This window comes from Doryrhamphus excisus, chromosome 19, assembly GCF_030265055.1.
Source record: "Doryrhamphus excisus isolate RoL2022-K1 chromosome 19, RoL_Dexc_1.0, whole genome shotgun sequence".
NCBI lineage: Eukaryota > Metazoa > Chordata > Actinopteri > Syngnathiformes > Syngnathidae > Doryrhamphus > Doryrhamphus excisus.
The window spans coordinates 989,370-1,007,374 of record NC_080484.1 but is presented as its reverse complement, the minus strand read 5'-3'; the positions used below and the strand labels follow the sequence as shown (position 1 = coordinate 1,007,374).

Sequence of the window (18,005 nt, the reverse complement as noted above, 5' to 3'; positions counted from 1 at the left end):
AGTCGAAAAAAACACCAGGCACCAAGTCTCTGCTCTTCGTTTATTTCTGTCTCTTTTACAAAACAAAAGAAATCCCCCAAACAGGATGATTAGTAACGCTCTTTCAAAATAAAGCAGGAAGAAGAAAGAAAATAATAACAGATTACAGTGGTTTTGTCTTTCAGAGTCCGGAGCGTAATGACCACAATGGACAAATACGGCTCGCTTTCATCGCACGCACACACACACGCACACACACACACACACACACACACACACACACACACACAACCAAGGAAGACCGCTAGGCTATTTATTGCTAAAACGTTAGCCTGTTTACCCATGCGCTAACCAAACACCCGGCACATCTACAGTGGTTTTACCCATTTTAGTACAGTACACGACTTTGTGAGGTTTTATTACGTCATCTTCCACAACAATAAATACGTGTGTTAACATCCTGTTAAAAAATAAAAGTCTCATTGATGAAGCAAACAAATAAAAAATAAAATAGATGACAATGTACCCAAAACGGAGTATTAGGGCCACGTTGAAAAGAAAAAAATAGCGATTTCCAGGAAGTTGTAAATTGACAGTGCTAGAGTCAAACATTTATGAGAAAAAGTTGACAATTCACAATAAAGTCAAAAATGTACCAGAATAAAACCATAAATTAATGAGAAAAAAAGTAGTACATTTACTGAGATTTCGAGAAAGGCGTAAATTCACAACAAAAAATTCTGAAATTTACAACCTTTTTCTAGAAAGTCATAAATTTACCAGAAAAAAACCCTGAAATGTACAACTTTTTACTGAGATTTACGAAAATTTCATAAATTCACAAGAAAAAGTTGTGAATATAGGAAATTAAAGTCATTAATGAACATGAAAAAAGTTGTAAATTGATTTATGTCTTTACGACCTTATTGTCAAAATCTCAGATGATTGTTTTCCAATGTGGCCCTAATACTCCATCATAGTATCCCACCGGCGAAAATTAACTAGTTGGCAAATTCATTTGTTAAAGAGATCTAGCAGGATTATGGAAAAAAATGAAATAAATTCACCAAACTGAAGTGGAGGTTTTTTTCTTCAATACACCGAAAAAGAAATCCTGATTATTAAAAATGTGCACACACAGAATTTTTTCCAATTGCAAATGTTTGCTTGTATTAGAACAAACCATTTGCTGCCATCTGGTGACCAAAGTGTGGTACTACATTGTGAGCTTTGAGGCTGTATTTGCTAAAATAGTCACATTTGATGTGAAGCAAAGAAAAATCCGGCAGAACAAAAATGGGAAATGCTAACTCGTTGGCGGGGGGGGGGGGGGGGGGCATTTGTTTTTTGTCAGGAGTTAGCAGGACTACATAAAAAACTTTACAAAACCTTGTAGCAATGTGTAGAGCAATAACTCAAAATTGTGTTGCAAATGTGATCAAAATGTGGACACAGGAATGTATTTTCAATGTCCGACTGACGTTTGAACACACCAGAACGTCGTGGACATTGCTGCCATCTTGTGACCAGAGTATGAAACTACAATGTTAGCTTTCAGGCAACATTTGATGTGAAACAAACTAAAAAATTGTTTTAAAAAAAGCCATTTGCTTGGTTTGTTATGGAGAGCTAGCAGCCTTAACCAAAAGAGTATAATTTTCACAAAACTGGAAAATAACTCATAAATCTTTGTTGCAATTGTGATTAAAAATCCACACACAGGAATTTAATCTAAATTTCTGAGGTTTGATTGGAAGAGAACCAATTCAAGGTCATTTGCTGCCACCTTGTGACCAAAGTGCGGTACGACTTTGTTAGTTTTCAGGCTGTAGCGATATTTAGCTTGTTAAAATGGTCACGTTTGATATGAAGCAAATGAAAATGCCATAAAAATAGCACATAAAAATTTCTTGCAATTGTAATAAAAATGTGGAATGGGAATTTGATTGAAAATTCACAGTCATTTACTGCCATCTTGTGATCAAAGTGCGGTACTACATGTTTAGCTCTCAGGCAGTAGCTACAATAGCATCTTGTTAAAATGGTCACATTCAACATGAAGCAGACAAAATAAAAAAAAATACACGGTGGCAGTAAGATGACGACGTGTATAATTTGCTACAGCTAGCTTTAGCAGGCTTAAATTAAAAAAAAAATCACAAAATGAAGCAACTGTTCACAAATTATGATTAAAATGTGCACACAGAAACAAAAACATCTTTAAAATTTCCGACCTTTGATGGCAGTCGAATAAATCCAGTCATTTGCTGCCATTTTGTGACCCAAGTGTGGTACTACATGGTTAGCTTCCAGGCTAACATTTGATATGAGGCAAACTAAAATATAACCACTAAATACATACGCTGGCAAGCTAGCTAGAAAGCTAGCGAGAAAGCTAGCTAGAAAGCTAGCTAGGTGGCGTGTTTGTTAGTTAGGGGAGTTAGCGGGATTACACAAAATAAAATGTTTTAAAACAAAATAAAACCCAGACAATTTTGTTGCAATCACAATTAAAAATGTGGAGCTGGAATTTAATTTCAAATATCCACGTTTGTACGTGGTGGCAGTAAGATGATGATGTATTCTATCTATGAACGCGAGCTAGCTAGTCGAGATTAACACAAAGTAAGCAATTGGCCACCAATTTTGTTCCAATTGTGATTAAAAATGACTTATTTTCCAACTTTTGATCGCAGCAGAACAAATTCAGTCATTTGCCGCCATCTTATGACTAAAGTGTGGTACTACTTGGTTAGCTTACTAGCTTGGTTAGCTAGGCAGTAGTTGTTAAAATGGTCACAGGATGGATTTGGAGCAGACAAAATCAAACAAAAACAAACAAAAACAAAAAAAATAAAACACGGTGGCAGGAAGACAACGATGTATTCCAGCTGCAAATCTAGCTAGCTAGCTAGCTAGCTAGCTAGCGCTTTCGTTTCTTAGAAGGTGCTAACCAAAAGATAAAACGCTTCTCAAGACACCGAACAATAAATCATAAATATTTGTAGCAATTATGATTTTTTAAAAATGTGTGCACACAGGAATGAACTTCCCGACATTTGATCCCAACAGGAAATATTCCCAGCCATTTGCTGCCACCTGCTGACCAAAGTGCGGTACTGCATCATGGAGTTCAGGCAGTATCTGCAGGTACAGCGTATGGATGGATGGACATTGTTGCACCTTATTTCCAGCCGGTCGAGGAAGCATTATTATTGTTATCAATAATATTATTCATATCATCATATTATTATTATTATTAATACAAAATCTCTCCACAAAACTGCACGGCCGTTTGGGAGGTTCGTTATGTTGCTTAGAAAAATGATCGGTGGGATAAAATTGGCGTCTACTTGATGCTAAAAATAGAAGAAGTGCATGAGAAGCGTCTCCTTTACCTTTTCCACGGACGTCCATCTCCTGGAATTGGACCATCCCGCACTGCATTGTGGGACGTGTGCCGCACACTCGACCATCACACCAAATAAATCAGGGGTTGGGGGAGGGGGCATGATCACACCTTTTGTTGATTGACAGCAAGTTTGATGCAGCACCTTTGGAGGGAGGACGAGGAGGGGGCAAAGGGGGCGGGGAGGACATCCATCTTCTTAAAGGGACGCAGACGTCATTTGTTGCATATGGCGCTAGAGCGACAGCATCATCTCGGGAGGAAGATGAGCGATGAAGGTGGGTGGAGGAAGAGGAAGAAAGGATTTAAAAGGAGTCCCAAGAAGCCTCCTCGTCGTCCCTTGTTTGTTTTCAAAGTTCAGCCCCGCCCCTTTTAGGCTTCCCGTGACTGGTTGGCCGATGGGAGTGTGGCGAGTGGACGACGGGGGCGGAGCATCACCAGTTCATCATGGAGTTCCTGTTGAGGGTCATGAAGAAGACCTGGCTGCTGCCTCCCGATCGCACCGACGCAAAGAAGACCTGCACACGGAGAAGCCAAGATGGCGTTGAGGTTCATGAGGGACTTGATGGTGGCCACGCTTTCCAACGCCACCAATGGCCATATATATAGAAATATATAGAAATAAATATGAATATAATATCTGGTGGCTAGGAAGCCATGGAAGTTCACCTTGTCGTTGCGCTCACACAGGAACTTCAGCCTCTGCGCCCTCTTGTGCATGAAGACCCCGTCCAGGTGACCCGTCTCCACGGAGCGGATCTCGATGGCCTTCTCCCCCCAGCCCATGATCTGGTTGGAGTGGATGTAGGCTGGGGGGGGGCAGAGTAAACACATTTAGAGCCTTTGTATTATTTGTATTCATCTTTTCACATTTTCATTTCATGTAATAACATTTAATATCATTGAATGCTAATAATGTATATTAATAATAATAATAATAATAATAACACCCCAACACATGAAACAACAAAGGATCAAATCAAATGCAAAAATAAAATGCTACCAGGAAGTTAGCCATATTAACGGGAGGCCAACCAGCCTTCCAGGAAGTTAGCCAGTCTACAAGGACATCAACCAGGTCACTAGGAAGTTAGCCAGATGACCGGGAAGTTAGCCAAGCTACCAGGAAGTTAGCCAGGGTAGCAGGAAGTTAGCCAGATTACCAAGAAGTTGGAAGTTAACCAAGCTACCAGGAAGTTAGCCAGGGTAGCAGGAAGTTAGCCAGATTACCAAGAAGTTGGAAGTTAACCAAGCTACCAGGAAGTTAGCCAGGGTAGCAGGAAGTTAGCCAGACTACCAGGAAGTTGGAAGTTAACCAAGCTATCAGGAAGTGAGCCAGGGTACCAGGAAGTAAGCCAGGGTACCAGGAAGTTGGAAGTTAGCCAAGCTACCAGGAAGTTAGCCAAGCTACCAGGAAGTTAGTCAAGCTACCAGGAAGTTAGCCAGACTACCAGGAAGTTAGCCAACTACCAGGAAGTTAGCTAGACTACCAGGAATTTAGCCAGACTACCAGGAAGTTGGAAGTTAACCAAGCTACCAGGAAGTTAGCCAAGCTACCAGGAAGCTAGCCAGGGTAGCAGGAAGTTAGCCAGACTACCAGGAAGTTAGCCAAGCTACCAGGACGTTAGCCAAGCTACCAGGAAGTTAGCCAGGGTAGCAGGAAGTTAGCCAAGCTACCAGGAAGTTAGCCAAGGTAGCAGGAAGTTAGCCAGACTACCAGGAAGTTGGAAGTTAACCAAGCTACCAGGAAGTTAGCCAGGCTATCGGGAAGTTAGCCAGGATATCGGGAAGTTAGCCAGGCTATCGGGAAGTTAGCCAACTACCAGGAAGTGAGCCAGACTACCAGGAAGTTGGAAGTTAACCAAGCTACCAGGAAGTTAACCAAGCTACCAGGAAGTTAGCCAGGGTAGCAGGAAGTTAGCCAGGGTAGCAGGAAGTTAGCCAGACTACCAGGAAGTTAGCCAAGCTACCAGGAAGTGAGCCAGGGTACCAGGAAGTTGGAAGTTTGCCAGTCGGTGCATGTAATACGCCTTTCCGTCACATGGGGGCGATGCACAGGGAGAACATGCAAACTACACACAGAGATGGCAGAGGATGGAATCGAACTCGGGTCTCCTAGTAGTGAGCCCTGCGTGCCAACCACTCCCCACCATGCAGCCATTACAAGTGTTCATATTTGTATTTTTGATATTTTTTGTGAAATGATATTTAGAGATTGTGCCGTGGGCCACACTTGGACAGCCTTGCTTGAGGGCACGTAGTCAGTGACGGTACGGGGGTACCTACCGACAGAGGTGGGCATCTCGCCCCACTGCAGCACCACGTCCTTGGTGATGCGCCCGTAGGTGTTGACGTAGACGCCCTCGTCCTCGTAGCACAGCAGCATCTCCATCCCGTCCGTTTTGGGGAGCACCACGATGGCGTGCGGCGTCACATGACTCTGGATCTGACGCACATGTGACAAGCTTACGTTAAAAAAATCACCATAATCCCCCAACCATTAGAATATCCCGGGGGGGGGGGGTATTTAAAGCCACATCGGAGCAGCTTGCATCTTTTAATCCTTTAAGAGCGTGACGGTGGACGGCGAGGCTTCCTGTGTGGGGGGAACACGTCATGTGATCAGAAACCACACACGGGGGGGTCGGGGGGGGACGCTGCTCTTCCAGGCAATTAGTAGGACATCCAACTCAAATGTCCGTTTACATTTGAAGGTGGTATTTTCACCATAAACCGATGGAAGACGTTATTTGAGTTGGAGATCCTTCACACGGCCAGGAGCTTAGGCGCCAAGATGGCGTCCAGTATGGCCGCCATGTTCTCTGATGTCATTTGGTACACGAGACGTGACTCAGGACTACAAAGATGAAGGAGGTCAGTACAACACGAAAAAAAAACTCATCTCAGCCCACTGACACACATTTGATTGATTGACAGCATCAGCAGCACCAACTCAACCACTCACACTTTGAAATATGATATGACTATATGAATTATAATAATAATCATAACACTATTGTTTTTACCAGCTCATTGGAGTGTGGATTTCCTACATTTGGTTTGTATTAATGTAGTCCCACTTATTGTTATTTCATAGATTATTTTCTTATTTACTGTTTAATATCATTTTACTCATATGATTAGCAATAATAAATACATACAAATAAAAATAGTTATGAAATATGAAATATGTGAAATATGGTTGATGTGTGAATGGAAGGCCAAGATGAGCTTTGGTTCCTTTGTGTCTACGTTATCTACGCATGTGGACGTGGGACATGACACATAATACATGGAGGGGGGGGGGGGGGGGGGGGTCTACCAAGCTACTATCTATTGATGTAGACCAGAGCCGGTGAAGGGCATCTTGTCACCTTGGTCTCTTTGGTACACTGAAAGACAAGTTGGCAGGGAAGGAGAGAGAGACAGGAGGTGAATATGACACACGGCACTCGTTCAATGTCGACACGGTGGCTTGTTGTCCGTGGGAACATTTTCACAGGAGTTACGTACTTGCCCCTCCATCTGCAGCTTGACTTGGTACGTTCACACTCGTCATGTTTGCTTTGGTTAAAGGGAAAGCTGGTGGGGCCCGCCACCAATGCAGTTGGGGCCCGCCACCAATGCATTCACACTCGTCATGTTTGCTTTGGTTAAAGGGAACGCTGGTGGGGCCCGCCACCAATGCATTGACACTTGTCATGTTTGCTTTGGTTAAAGGGAACGCTGGTGGGGCCCGCCACCAATGCAGTTTGGGCCCGCCATCAATGCATTGACACTCGTCATGTTTGCTTTGGTTAAAGGGAACGCATTGGTGGGGCCCGCCACCAACGCATTGGTGGGGCCCGCCACCAACGCATTGGTGGGGCCCGCCACCAACGCATTGGTGGGGCCCGCCACCAACGCATTGGTGGGGCCCACCACCAACGCATTGGTGGGGCACGCCACCAATGCATTGACACTTGTCATGTTTGCATTGGTTAAAGGGAACACTGGTGGGGCCCGCCACCAACGCATTGGTGGGGCGCGCCACCAATGCATTGACACTCGTCATGTTTGCTTTGGTTAAAAAGAACACTGGTGGGGTTCGCCACCAATGCATTGGTGGGGCCCGCCACCAATGCAGTTGGGGCCCGCCACCAATGCAGTTGGGGCCCGCCACCAATGCAGTTGGGGCCCGCCACCAATGCATTGGTGGGGCCCGCCACCAATGCAGGTGGAGCCCGCCACCAATGCATTGGTGGGGCCCGCCACCAATGCAGTTGGGGCCCGCCACCAATGCATTGACACTCATCATGTTTGCCTTTGGTTAAAGGGAACGCTGGTGAGGTCCCCCACCAATGCAGTTGGACGAATCGCTCTTCTCGACGAGCAGCGGGCGCCGCTGTGAGCCCCTCCCCCATTTAAAAGCAATTATTAGAGCTACTGCTTATACAGCAATGTGGCTAATTTATGGCTAAATTCTAAGTAGTACTTATACTAGTAATTGTGTAAATACTGGCAGTGAGGAAAGGGTGTCCTTCTTTGGCAGGAGCCAATCACAAGCTATCGGAGCTCATGACGTCATCTTACTAAGAACACAAACTTCATCACACAGCAGCTTAACAATAAAAAGCTACACCTGAGTAATATACAAACATATAGCAATACGATAGCAACTCCCATCCATTTTCTATGCTGCTTGCCCTCCAATGAAATGTTTATGACCTGGACATGGAATTTACTTTTTTTCACGTTTTGTCTCCCACAGCGTTCATAAAAATGACATGCTCATATTTAATGCAAATATTACTTACTAAGCAGTCTTATTTCCCGTGAGAAAAAAGTAGCATCTTTTTTCTGGAAGTGTTAACACAGCCTAAAGTTGCCAGACGTTGCAGTGAAAACCACCAGGGAACCACCAAGTCATCTGCATGCAAACGCTAAAACAGCCAATGATTGAGTGACAGCTATTAAAGACCCATTGTCCTTAGACTCCCTTAGACTCCCTTAGACTCCCTTAGACTCCCTTAGACTCCCTTAGACTCCCTTAGACTCCCTTAGACTCCCTTAGACTCCCTTAGACTCCCTTAGACTCCCTTAGACTCGTCCAACGGGGACCAGAAGATGAACACGTTTAGCTCGTTTTGTCTTGTAACGGCAAACGCTAGCACCCTAACGAGCAGTCACCCGGATTTCACGTAAGCGTCGGACTTACGTGTGACGGGATGTAGATGTCGTACGGGTTTCCCGAGTCAACGTCGATGACGTGGAAGCCCACGCTGGAGCCGTAGATGACCTTCAACCTCTGACCTTCCTCCACGGTCAGGTCGACCAGCTGGGGGCGATGCTGCAGATCGCTGAACGACTGTGAGAGGAAAAGGAACTTACTGCCGTTTGTCTAGCTCCGCCCTTTCCGTGCCGCGCCACCGATAAATGGCTTACCGTACGTTACGCTATTATCTTAATTAATCTTAACTAATTTATGGCTAAATTCTAATCTTGTCATATCTCCTTACTTCACAACTGCTACTCGTTTTTTTTAATACTGTGCCGCTTGCAAGAACAACAACAATTAATTCATCACACAGTAACTTAATACTCAAAAGGTGTTGTTGTCAAAATAAACTCATATTGGGACATCTTTGTCTTTTTATTATTTTACATTCTTTTTGTACATTATTTTTTATTTATAATTAATTATAATATAAAATATAAATAATAATAATAATAATAATTTTTATTTATTTTTTATTCATAAATAAATAAGTAAATAAAATTATTTTTATTTAACAACAATAGTATTGACGATAAGTTTACATTCAAAGTACTTAGACTATTTAACTCCAAACTGAAATTCCATCCTGGAAGAATGGGAACGCTGACCCAAACCAACCAAAATGTGTGAACATCCTCCATAGAACACGAAGCTAAGGTAAACATTGTGTAGCGTAGCGCTTACCTTAAAGGCCATGAATTTGTGGTAGGGCTTTGGAGCCCAGGCGTAGATTTCCACCGAGTTCTTCAGAGCAATCACCAGGAATTTGATCCTCTCATACTTGACTGGAAGCATGACACACACACGGCACACTGAGCAGCAGCGTTCCCAACGTGATCCGGGACCGTGTTTTTGTTGACTTACCAACTTTATAATGCACACAGCCTTCCAGCTCCCCGACGGTGATCCAACCTTGCTTCTTCTCCACTTCGGGGTCGTTGTGTAGTATTCTGTTCCTCAGCCAGGACAGGTAGTAGACACGGAGCTTGTTCTTCTTCCCTGGAAGACAGCAGACAAGCATCCCGTTTGGGATCGCCACAAATACTGGAGGTTTGATGCTACCCGAGGACGTTGGCTTATGAATAAACACATTATGATGGGACTGTCTGGGAATGTATCTGCATAGTAGATGGCATCCTAACCCTGCTTCTTAAAACACCTGGTCTGCCAGAGAATAAGAAGACGTAGCAAGAGTTGCCAGGTCAGTAACGAGGAGTTTAGGCTCCAAGATGGCGTACAGGACGTATGCCATGTTCTCTGACGAGACGTGACTCAGGACTACAAAAATGAAGCTCACACTTTGAAATATGATATGACTATATGAATTATAATGATAATCATAAAACTGTATTGTTTTTACCAGCTCATTGGAGTGTGGATTTCCAACATTTGGTTTGTATTAATGTAGTTCCACTTATTCTTATTTCATGGATTATTTTCTTATTTACTGTTTATTATAATTGTACTCATATTATTAGCAATAATAAATACATACAAATAAAAATAGTTATGATTAATTATGAATATTTTCTACGGAAAAAGTTGAACATGTGTTTAGATGAATAAGAAGATGAATAAGAAGACGTAGCAAGAGTTGCCAGGTCAGTAACTTGTCGCTATTTATTCAGAACCCTGTTGCCGACTTAGCAACCTTGTATCTCACAAGTCTTGAGACCCCTTGAGACCCCTTGAGACCCCTTGAGACCCCTTGAGACCCCTTGAGGCCCCTTGAGACCCCTTGAGACCCCTCTCGATTCTCGAAAAAAGCAAATAGGGACAAATCCACCAACTTTTTAGCACGCATCGCTCTTCTCAACGAGCAGCAGGTTCCCATCCAAAAGGTATTTGTTTGACTTTTCAGGTGTTTTGCTGCCATCTTGTGTCTCCCACAGCATACACACATCCATACATCCATACGTCCATACGTCCATACGTCCATACATCCATACGTCCATACATCCATACATCCATACAGCCATACGTCCATACAGCCATACGTCCATACATCCATACAGCCATACAGCCATACGTCCATACAGCCATACGTCCATACATCCATCCATACGTCCATACAGCCATACGTCCATACATACATCCATACGTCCATACGTCCATACATCCATACGTCCATACATACGTCCATACAGCCATACGTCCATCCATACATCCATACGTCCATACAGCCATACGTCCATACATACAGCCATACGTCCATACAGCCATACGTCCATACGTCCATACGTCCATACGTCCATACGTCCATACATCCATACATCCATACGGCCATACGTCCATACGTCCATACATCCATACATACATCCATACGTCCATACATCCATACATACATCCATACGTCCATACATCCATACATACGTCCATACGTCCATACGTCCATACATACAGCCATACGTCCATACATACGTCCATACATACATCCATACGTCCATCCATACGTCCATACAGCCATACGTCCATACATACGTCCATACAGCCATACATCCATACGTCCATACATACATCCATACATACGTCCATACATCCATACGTCCATACATCCATACGTCCATACGTCCATACATCCATACGTCCATACATCCATACGTCCATACATCCATACATACGTCCATACAGCCATACGTCCATACATACGTCCATACATACATCCATACGTCCATACGTCCGTCCATACGTCCATACATCCATACGTCCATACATACGTCCATACAGCCATACATCCATACGTCCATACATACATCCATACATACGTCCATACATCCATACGTCCATACATCCATACGTCCATACATCCATACGTCCATACATCCATACGTCCATACATCCATACATACGTCCATACAGCCATACGTCCATACATACGTCCATACGTCCATACAGCCATACATCCATACATCCATACGTCCATACATCCATACGTCCATACATCCATACGTCCATACATCCATACGTCCATACATCCATACGTCCATACATCCATACGTCCATACATCCATACGTCCATACGTCCATACATACGTCCATACGTCCATACGTCCATACGTCCATACATCCATACCAGATATGGTGACGAGCACGTTGAGCCCCTCCAGCACGTCCATCTGCAGGAAACGCCTCCTGGTGATCAGGTTGTAAACTTTGCCTTGCCCACTCCGGTCCAGGAGCATGAGACCGTTCTCCGTCCCCACCAGCAGGTTGACGCCTGGACACACACACGGTCATAAACAATAAACAATAAACAATAAAGAATAAATAATAATATTCAGCCGCGTACCCCAGAGTGCGGCGCAAAGAATTTCGGAGTTGAATCGCTTCTTGTATTTGCGGATCTCCGGCGTGTCACTGTGGGGCCTGATGTTGGTGGGGTTGACGTTGACGACGGAGATTTTCCTGGCTTCGTTGAGTCGGGCCTGTTCCTGCCTCAGGAGCTCGTTGGCAAACATGGCTGCCACGGCAAACAACAAATAGAAAGACGTTTATGGCGCCTTGTGGTGGCGAGTGACGCACGGCTTCCTGCGATGCTCACCAGCTGCCGGGTTCTCATTTTCATCGCTCGGGGACGTTTGATAGACACGGGGGTCCACAAATGGGGTGAAGGACGATTTGGAGCCGCCCAGACCAAACTAGGAGAAAACAGAGCGGATCATATTTTGGATTTATTTCAGCATTTTTGCTGTCCGTTATTAAAAATGATCACCTCGGGCATTTGGCCCAGCTCCTGCAGGGCCGAGGGCGCGGCCGTGGGGGAGTTGCTCTGTTGCACCAGGTCAGGGAGGTTGCCATGGTTACCGTGATGGCCAAACCCGTTGCTCTCGGCGTGGCTGCCTCTCCTCCTCTTCTCATTGGCCTGACACGTCGAGAAAGAAACAGGAAGATGCGACCTGTCAACGCGGAGTCGGTGATTGACGACGTGGGGCTCGTCCGTCACCTCTCGCATCACCAGGGTGCTGTCCGTGGTGCTGCCGTAGGCCTCCCCCGGGGGGTCGTCTGTCAGGCCTCGGTACGACTCGCTGCCGCTTTGCACGGCCGGCCTGCGTGGAGAGAAAGCATTCATTCATCACGGCGGCACAAATCAACGCCGACGGGTCGTCCATCGGGAAAGACGGGGAGCGCCAACGCACATGACGCGGGGGATGTCGCTAACGGCGACCGTGCCGTCGTGTCCCACCGTCTCGCCGTCCTCGTCGCTGCTCTCCGACTCCTCGCTGGATGACGAGTAGTCAGTCACCTTTAGACACAAAGTGGTTCAATTACTTTTACGCTTGCGTGATGAATGTCACTCAAACGGTTAACTCGTGATCCGTCCGAGCGGAACAACCAAAATAAATCAAGAACGCTCGTAACTTTGGTCATCATCGTGAAGGTAAACCCTCATAGAACATAATCTGGTGACACATTGTGTGTCTGTCATCATAACTAGACATAACTAACAGATGTCAGAAAGTCATAGATCTCATTGGTTGCCTCACGATGAGGATAATACAACAGGAAACTAAAAAAATCTTTCAGCTACAAGATTTCTCAGGCTTGTTTTAACAAGCTGCTGATGCTAATTTAGTAGCATTGAACATCTCACATACGTGCTAGCGGTTAGCATTAGCGACTTCAAACGCCTCCAAACATGACAACCGTCCACCTCACCTTGACCGGAGGACGGCTCCCCTCCTCAACCCGCAGCTCTCGGAGTTCTTTGGCCAGAGCGCTGAGGTCCTGCAGACACAAGCGGAGATGTAGGATGGAGGATGTAGGATGTAGGATTTAGGATGTAGGCCACGTGTAAGGATGGAGGGTGCAAAGCAGGCTATTTATTTTTAAGACAGTATTTATCAAGCACAACTTGTAGTCTGCAAAATAGTCAGGGAGAAGGTGCCGGGGGGGGGGGGGGGGGGGGGTCCTGATGGCTCAGACCAGCCCATGCACATGGCCTGGAGGGCAGGAGGTCCGTCTTACCACCACCACCTCCTGTCTGGTAACCATGACAACAAGGGAAAGATGAGAGGTTGATGCTCAGGTATGCTCACGTGACCGGCAGTTCACGCTCATGCACAAACAAATGTTGCTATGTGTGTGTGTGTGTGTGTGTGTGTGTGTGTAGCAGCACACATGCACTGCCATGTCCGGCCACGGCATCCTGATAGTCCAAAACAGGAAAAGTGATCCAGGGTGACATCAAGGAAAAGACTGAGGTACCGGAAGGTTGGGATCACTAACCTCATCTATGGCTTTCTTATAGCTCTGAAGGAGGAGGCAGAGAAGGAGAAGGAGAAGGAGAAGGAGAAGGAGAAGGAGAAGGAGAAGGAGAAGGAAGAGAAGGAGAAGGAGAAGGAGAAGGAGAAGGAGGAGGAGAAGGACACATCCAGATGAATCTTCCAAGGTGTCAAGTATCGGATGTCCTACAGCAGATGGCAGCCATCCGAGTAGAAAGTGGACCCTATTTGTGTGTGTGTGTACGTGCGCACCCACACGTGCACGTCACTCACCGCCGGTCGGCTCGGTCTGGTCGAGTCACGGCTCTCCTCCTTTTTGGCCTCCTGATTGGCCTCCTGATTGGCCTCCTGATTGGCTCCCATGGAGGATCCTTCTTGTCTGCTGCGGCCTGGGAACGCCAGGAGAAGCACATTTCAACTTCATAGCTAAATATTCATGGAAGCATAAATAAATATTCATGGAAGCATACATAAATATTCATGGAAGCATAAATAAATACAATATCAGACATGGGCTCTACAGTATACAGTATGTCTAACATGATCAAAAATGACATTAAAAAATTACATTAAAATACATATTTATTCCTTTATAGGGCTGTCAGATGATGAAATATTTATCACTGTTTTTTAAATTAATTAATCATGATTAATCACATTAGCATCATGTCTGAAATACGCCCATTCCTACTGTATTTAATGAGGAAATAGATAAACTATAATGTATATTTGCATGCATAAACATGTCCAGATGACCTGGATATGTCCATCAAGCTACCACACAAACTCTAGTCTCCAACAGTAGCAGGACATTTGAATCCCGCTTGAAACCAGGTCTTCATGACCAATGAGGGGTTCCCCGTGAGAGCGTGTACCTCTCCTCTCGACCGAGCCTCCTTGGGACGAGGGGGAGGAGGAGGAGGAGGAGTTGGAGGAGGTCCTTTGTAGCATGGCGTCCAGGGAGAGCTCGGAACGTCGCAGGTCTGGGTTACTAAAAATGGGAAAATCAGAAAAGCGGCTTTGAATTCTCATTGACGTGTTGGGAACAAACAGGTATTTACAAAGTATTTACAAAGTATTTACAAAGTATTTACAAAGTATTTACAAAGTATTTACAAAGTATTTAAAAAGTATTTACAAAGTATTTACAAAGTATTTACAAAGTATTTACAAAGTATTTACAAAGTATTTACAAAGTATTTACAAAGTACTTACAAAGTATTTACAAAGTATTTACAAACTATTTAAAAAGTATTTACAAAGTATTTACAAAGTATTTAAAAAGTATTTAAAAAGTATTTAAAAAGTATTTAAAAAGTATTTACAAAGTATTTACAAAGTATTTACAAAGTATTTACAAAGTACTTACAAAGTATTTACAAAGTATTTACAAAGTATTTACAAACTATTTAAAAAGTATTTACAAAGTATTTACAAAGTATTTAAAAAGTATTTAAAAAGTATTTTAAAAGTATTTTAAAAGTATTTAAAAAGTATTTACAAAGTATTTAAAAGTATTTAAAACGTATTTTAAAAGTATTTAAAAAGTATTTAAAAAGTATTTAAAAAGTATTTACAAAGTATTTACAAAGTATTTAAAAAGTATTTAAAAAGTATTTACAAAGTATTTAAAAAGTATTTCAAAAGTATTTAAAAAGTATTTAAAAAGTATTTACAAAGTATTTACAAAGTACTTACAAAGTATTTACAAAGTATTTACAAACTATTTAAAAAGTATTTACAAAGTATTTACAAAGTATTTAAAAAGTATTTAAAAAGTATTTTAAAAGTATTTAAAAAGTATTTTAAAAGTATTTAAAAGTATTTAAAAGTATATAAAACGTATTCTAAAAGTATTTAAAAAGTATTTAAAAAGTATTTAAAAAGTATTTACAAAGTATTTACAAAGTATTTACAAAGTATTTACAAAGTATTTACAAAGTATTTCAAAAGTATTTCAAAAGTATTTACAAAGTATTTACAAAGTATTTCAAAAGTATTTACAAAGTATTTAAAAAGTATTTACAAAGTATTTAAAAAGTATTTAAAAAGTATTTAAAAAGTATTTACAAAGTATTTACAAAGTATTTAAAAAGTATTTAAAAAGTATTTAGAAAGTATTTAAAAAGTATTTAAAAAGTATTTAAAAAGTATTAATGCTACCGTCATTTATTAATATGAGGGATATCCCACAATATTATCAGCAGTTATTGGCATGAACCATAGCTATAGTTTATAGTAACCATAGCAACCATATCTCCCTAGCATGAGGCAAACTCATCTTATTGCTGCGTCGTACAGGAAAGGAAAGTGAAAGTGAAAGTAAAATTTTGTAAAGTGGTCAGAAAGAAGAGCTGATGAAAAATTGTCGTGATCATCATTAAGTATAAAGACGTTCTTAATGTAATTCTTGTATTTTACTACGTAGGTAGTACCAGGAAGTACCCGTGTACAACGCAGACATAGGAATAAAACTCATACATGAACATGGACCTCCGCAGTCCAAGGAGAAGCTAGTGATGAACCTTCACCTTGCCAGGATGAGAAGAGAGCCGGTGCGGGGGCCCAGACCAACTCCTCCATTGGGGGAGGTCTTCCTGACCAAGGCTGGGGAGATGGAGGTGGTCCTGGGGGGGTTCTGGGGACACAAGTACACAAGACAGTTACTTCCATGGTGGGAATATCTACTTCCTTGATCTGAAAACCTTTCATGAGGAACGCCATCCTTACCGATTGGGATTCTCGGACCTTGGACGGGAGGTCTTCCTCCCTCAGCCAGGCCGGTCTGTCCCGATCCCGATCCCGGTCCCGCTCTTCCCTCCCGGCGATACGAAGCGGCGGTGTTTGAGTGTCGGATGTCGGGTCGGAGTTTTGCCGTGGGATATCCAGCCTGGGAGAGCCGACGCCCTCGCTCAGAGCGGAGCCCGTCTGGTCCTGCAGAGACTGTGACCCGGACATAGAACCGGCGTGGGTCTTGACGGGGATCAGGTGGGCCATCTGCGGCGGACAGAAGGAACAGATGAGGCCAGCGAGGATGGACCAATGGCCGCCATTGCGGGAATGACGGCACGTCACTGCACGGTACCCCCTCGGATCGGTTCAACCTCACATGACCAGGTTCTCAAACGGTACCTTGGGTCCAATGCGGACTAGATTTTCCCCAAAATGTCAAACAGTACAAAAACAATCATTGCAATCCTCCTCGAAGGCAAAAAGATGAAAGTAGAACTGAGAAGAAAAGACGAGTCAATAATAAGAACAATAAGGCACCAGGGAATCAAACCCCACACACCTGGGGTTCAGCGGGACGGTGGACGGGTGGGGTTCGGGCAGGCTGCATGCCGCCGCCGCTGAAGGACTCTGAGCGGGGAGGGAGGGAGGGGTCGGCGATGCGATTGGACGCTTTGGGTTGAAGCGCCGGAGAACTCTGCCTGTTCATCTTAGATCTCTCCTCCACCTTTGCAATAAAACGTTTTTATTTCAAAACATGGACTCGTCAAACATTTAGACGTGATGAACTTGCAACCGTTAGCAAACGGTTAAAGATCTCTGCAGGTTGGAAGATGTTGTTATTTTTTTTGAAAGCAAAAACAAACATTCCCCATTTTTTGGATGATTTCTGCAAATCCTCCTGATCTCATCATCTACTGGGATTATTTAAGATGATCAATTGAGTGTATAATTCATGGGCGCTTGATTCGGAGTCACACTACAAAACCATTCCAACGTCTCCAGAAGCAGGAGACAGCATGAAGAGGAATGAAGAGGACTACAAGGGAACCAAAAGATCTGAGTAGGTTCCTGTGGAGGCAGGAAGTGGTTAGCATCACCTAGAAGAAAAGGTTGTGTTAGTACGGGAAGAAAAACCTTTGGGGGAGCTCTGCATCCACCCAAAAGGTTTTGGAAGACAAAGAACTTGAAAACCGGAGCTAAGAAAGAAGAGCGACGACAAAAGAGGAAGTTCTTCAAAGGATCCCACCAGCGGCCATCACCATCTAAGGTTCTCCAGCCAGGAGATGATGAGATCCTTTTCAAAACGTCTTGTTGTGGGAAAGCAGGATGGGGAAGTCAGGAGTTCAAACTAGCTAACTTGCCGCTCTTGGTGATGCTAATAACGATGCTAATAACGATGCTAATA

General features: G+C 43.6%; 1 protein-coding gene across 19 annotated transcripts in view; it reads right to left on the bottom strand.

Annotated features, from left to right (window-relative positions):
• Positions 1 to 26: 26 nt before the first annotated feature.
• The window catches only part of tnika (TRAF2 and NCK interacting kinase a), a 64,811-nt gene continuing 46,832 nt past the window's right edge, over positions 27 to 18,005 (bottom strand). For 6 of the 19 annotated variants that reach the window (XM_058056541.1, XM_058056547.1, XM_058056543.1 and 3 more), the window contains 20 exons: positions 17,160 to 17,324; positions 16,598 to 16,864; positions 16,399 to 16,505; positions 14,743 to 14,858; positions 14,141 to 14,256; positions 13,872 to 13,895; positions 13,302 to 13,370; positions 12,782 to 12,888; positions 12,589 to 12,691; positions 12,358 to 12,507; positions 12,187 to 12,283; positions 11,935 to 12,105; positions 11,719 to 11,862; positions 9,510 to 9,644; positions 9,330 to 9,430; positions 8,586 to 8,735; positions 6,763 to 6,780; positions 5,675 to 5,834; positions 4,058 to 4,197; positions 27 to 3,906 (listed from right to left, as the gene is read on the bottom strand). In XM_058056541.1, the coding sequence (XP_057912524.1) occupies positions 3,823 to 3,906; positions 4,058 to 4,197; positions 5,675 to 5,834; positions 6,763 to 6,780; positions 8,586 to 8,735; positions 9,330 to 9,430; positions 9,510 to 9,644; positions 11,719 to 11,862; positions 11,935 to 12,105; positions 12,187 to 12,283; positions 12,358 to 12,507; positions 12,589 to 12,691; positions 12,782 to 12,888; positions 13,302 to 13,370; positions 13,872 to 13,895; positions 14,141 to 14,256; positions 14,743 to 14,858; positions 16,399 to 16,505; positions 16,598 to 16,864; positions 17,160 to 17,324 (2,424 nt within the window). In that variant the 3' untranslated portion in view covers positions 27 to 3,822. The remainder of the gene's footprint in view (positions 3,907 to 4,057; positions 4,198 to 5,674; positions 5,835 to 6,762; positions 6,781 to 8,585; positions 8,736 to 9,329; positions 9,431 to 9,509; positions 9,645 to 11,718; positions 11,863 to 11,934; positions 12,106 to 12,186; positions 12,284 to 12,357; positions 12,508 to 12,588; positions 12,692 to 12,781; positions 12,889 to 13,301; positions 13,371 to 13,871; positions 13,896 to 14,140; positions 14,257 to 14,742; positions 14,859 to 16,398; positions 16,506 to 16,597; positions 16,865 to 17,159; positions 17,325 to 18,005) is intronic. The other 13 variants (XM_058056544.1, XM_058056554.1, XM_058056557.1 and 10 more) reach the window with 6 other exon arrangements.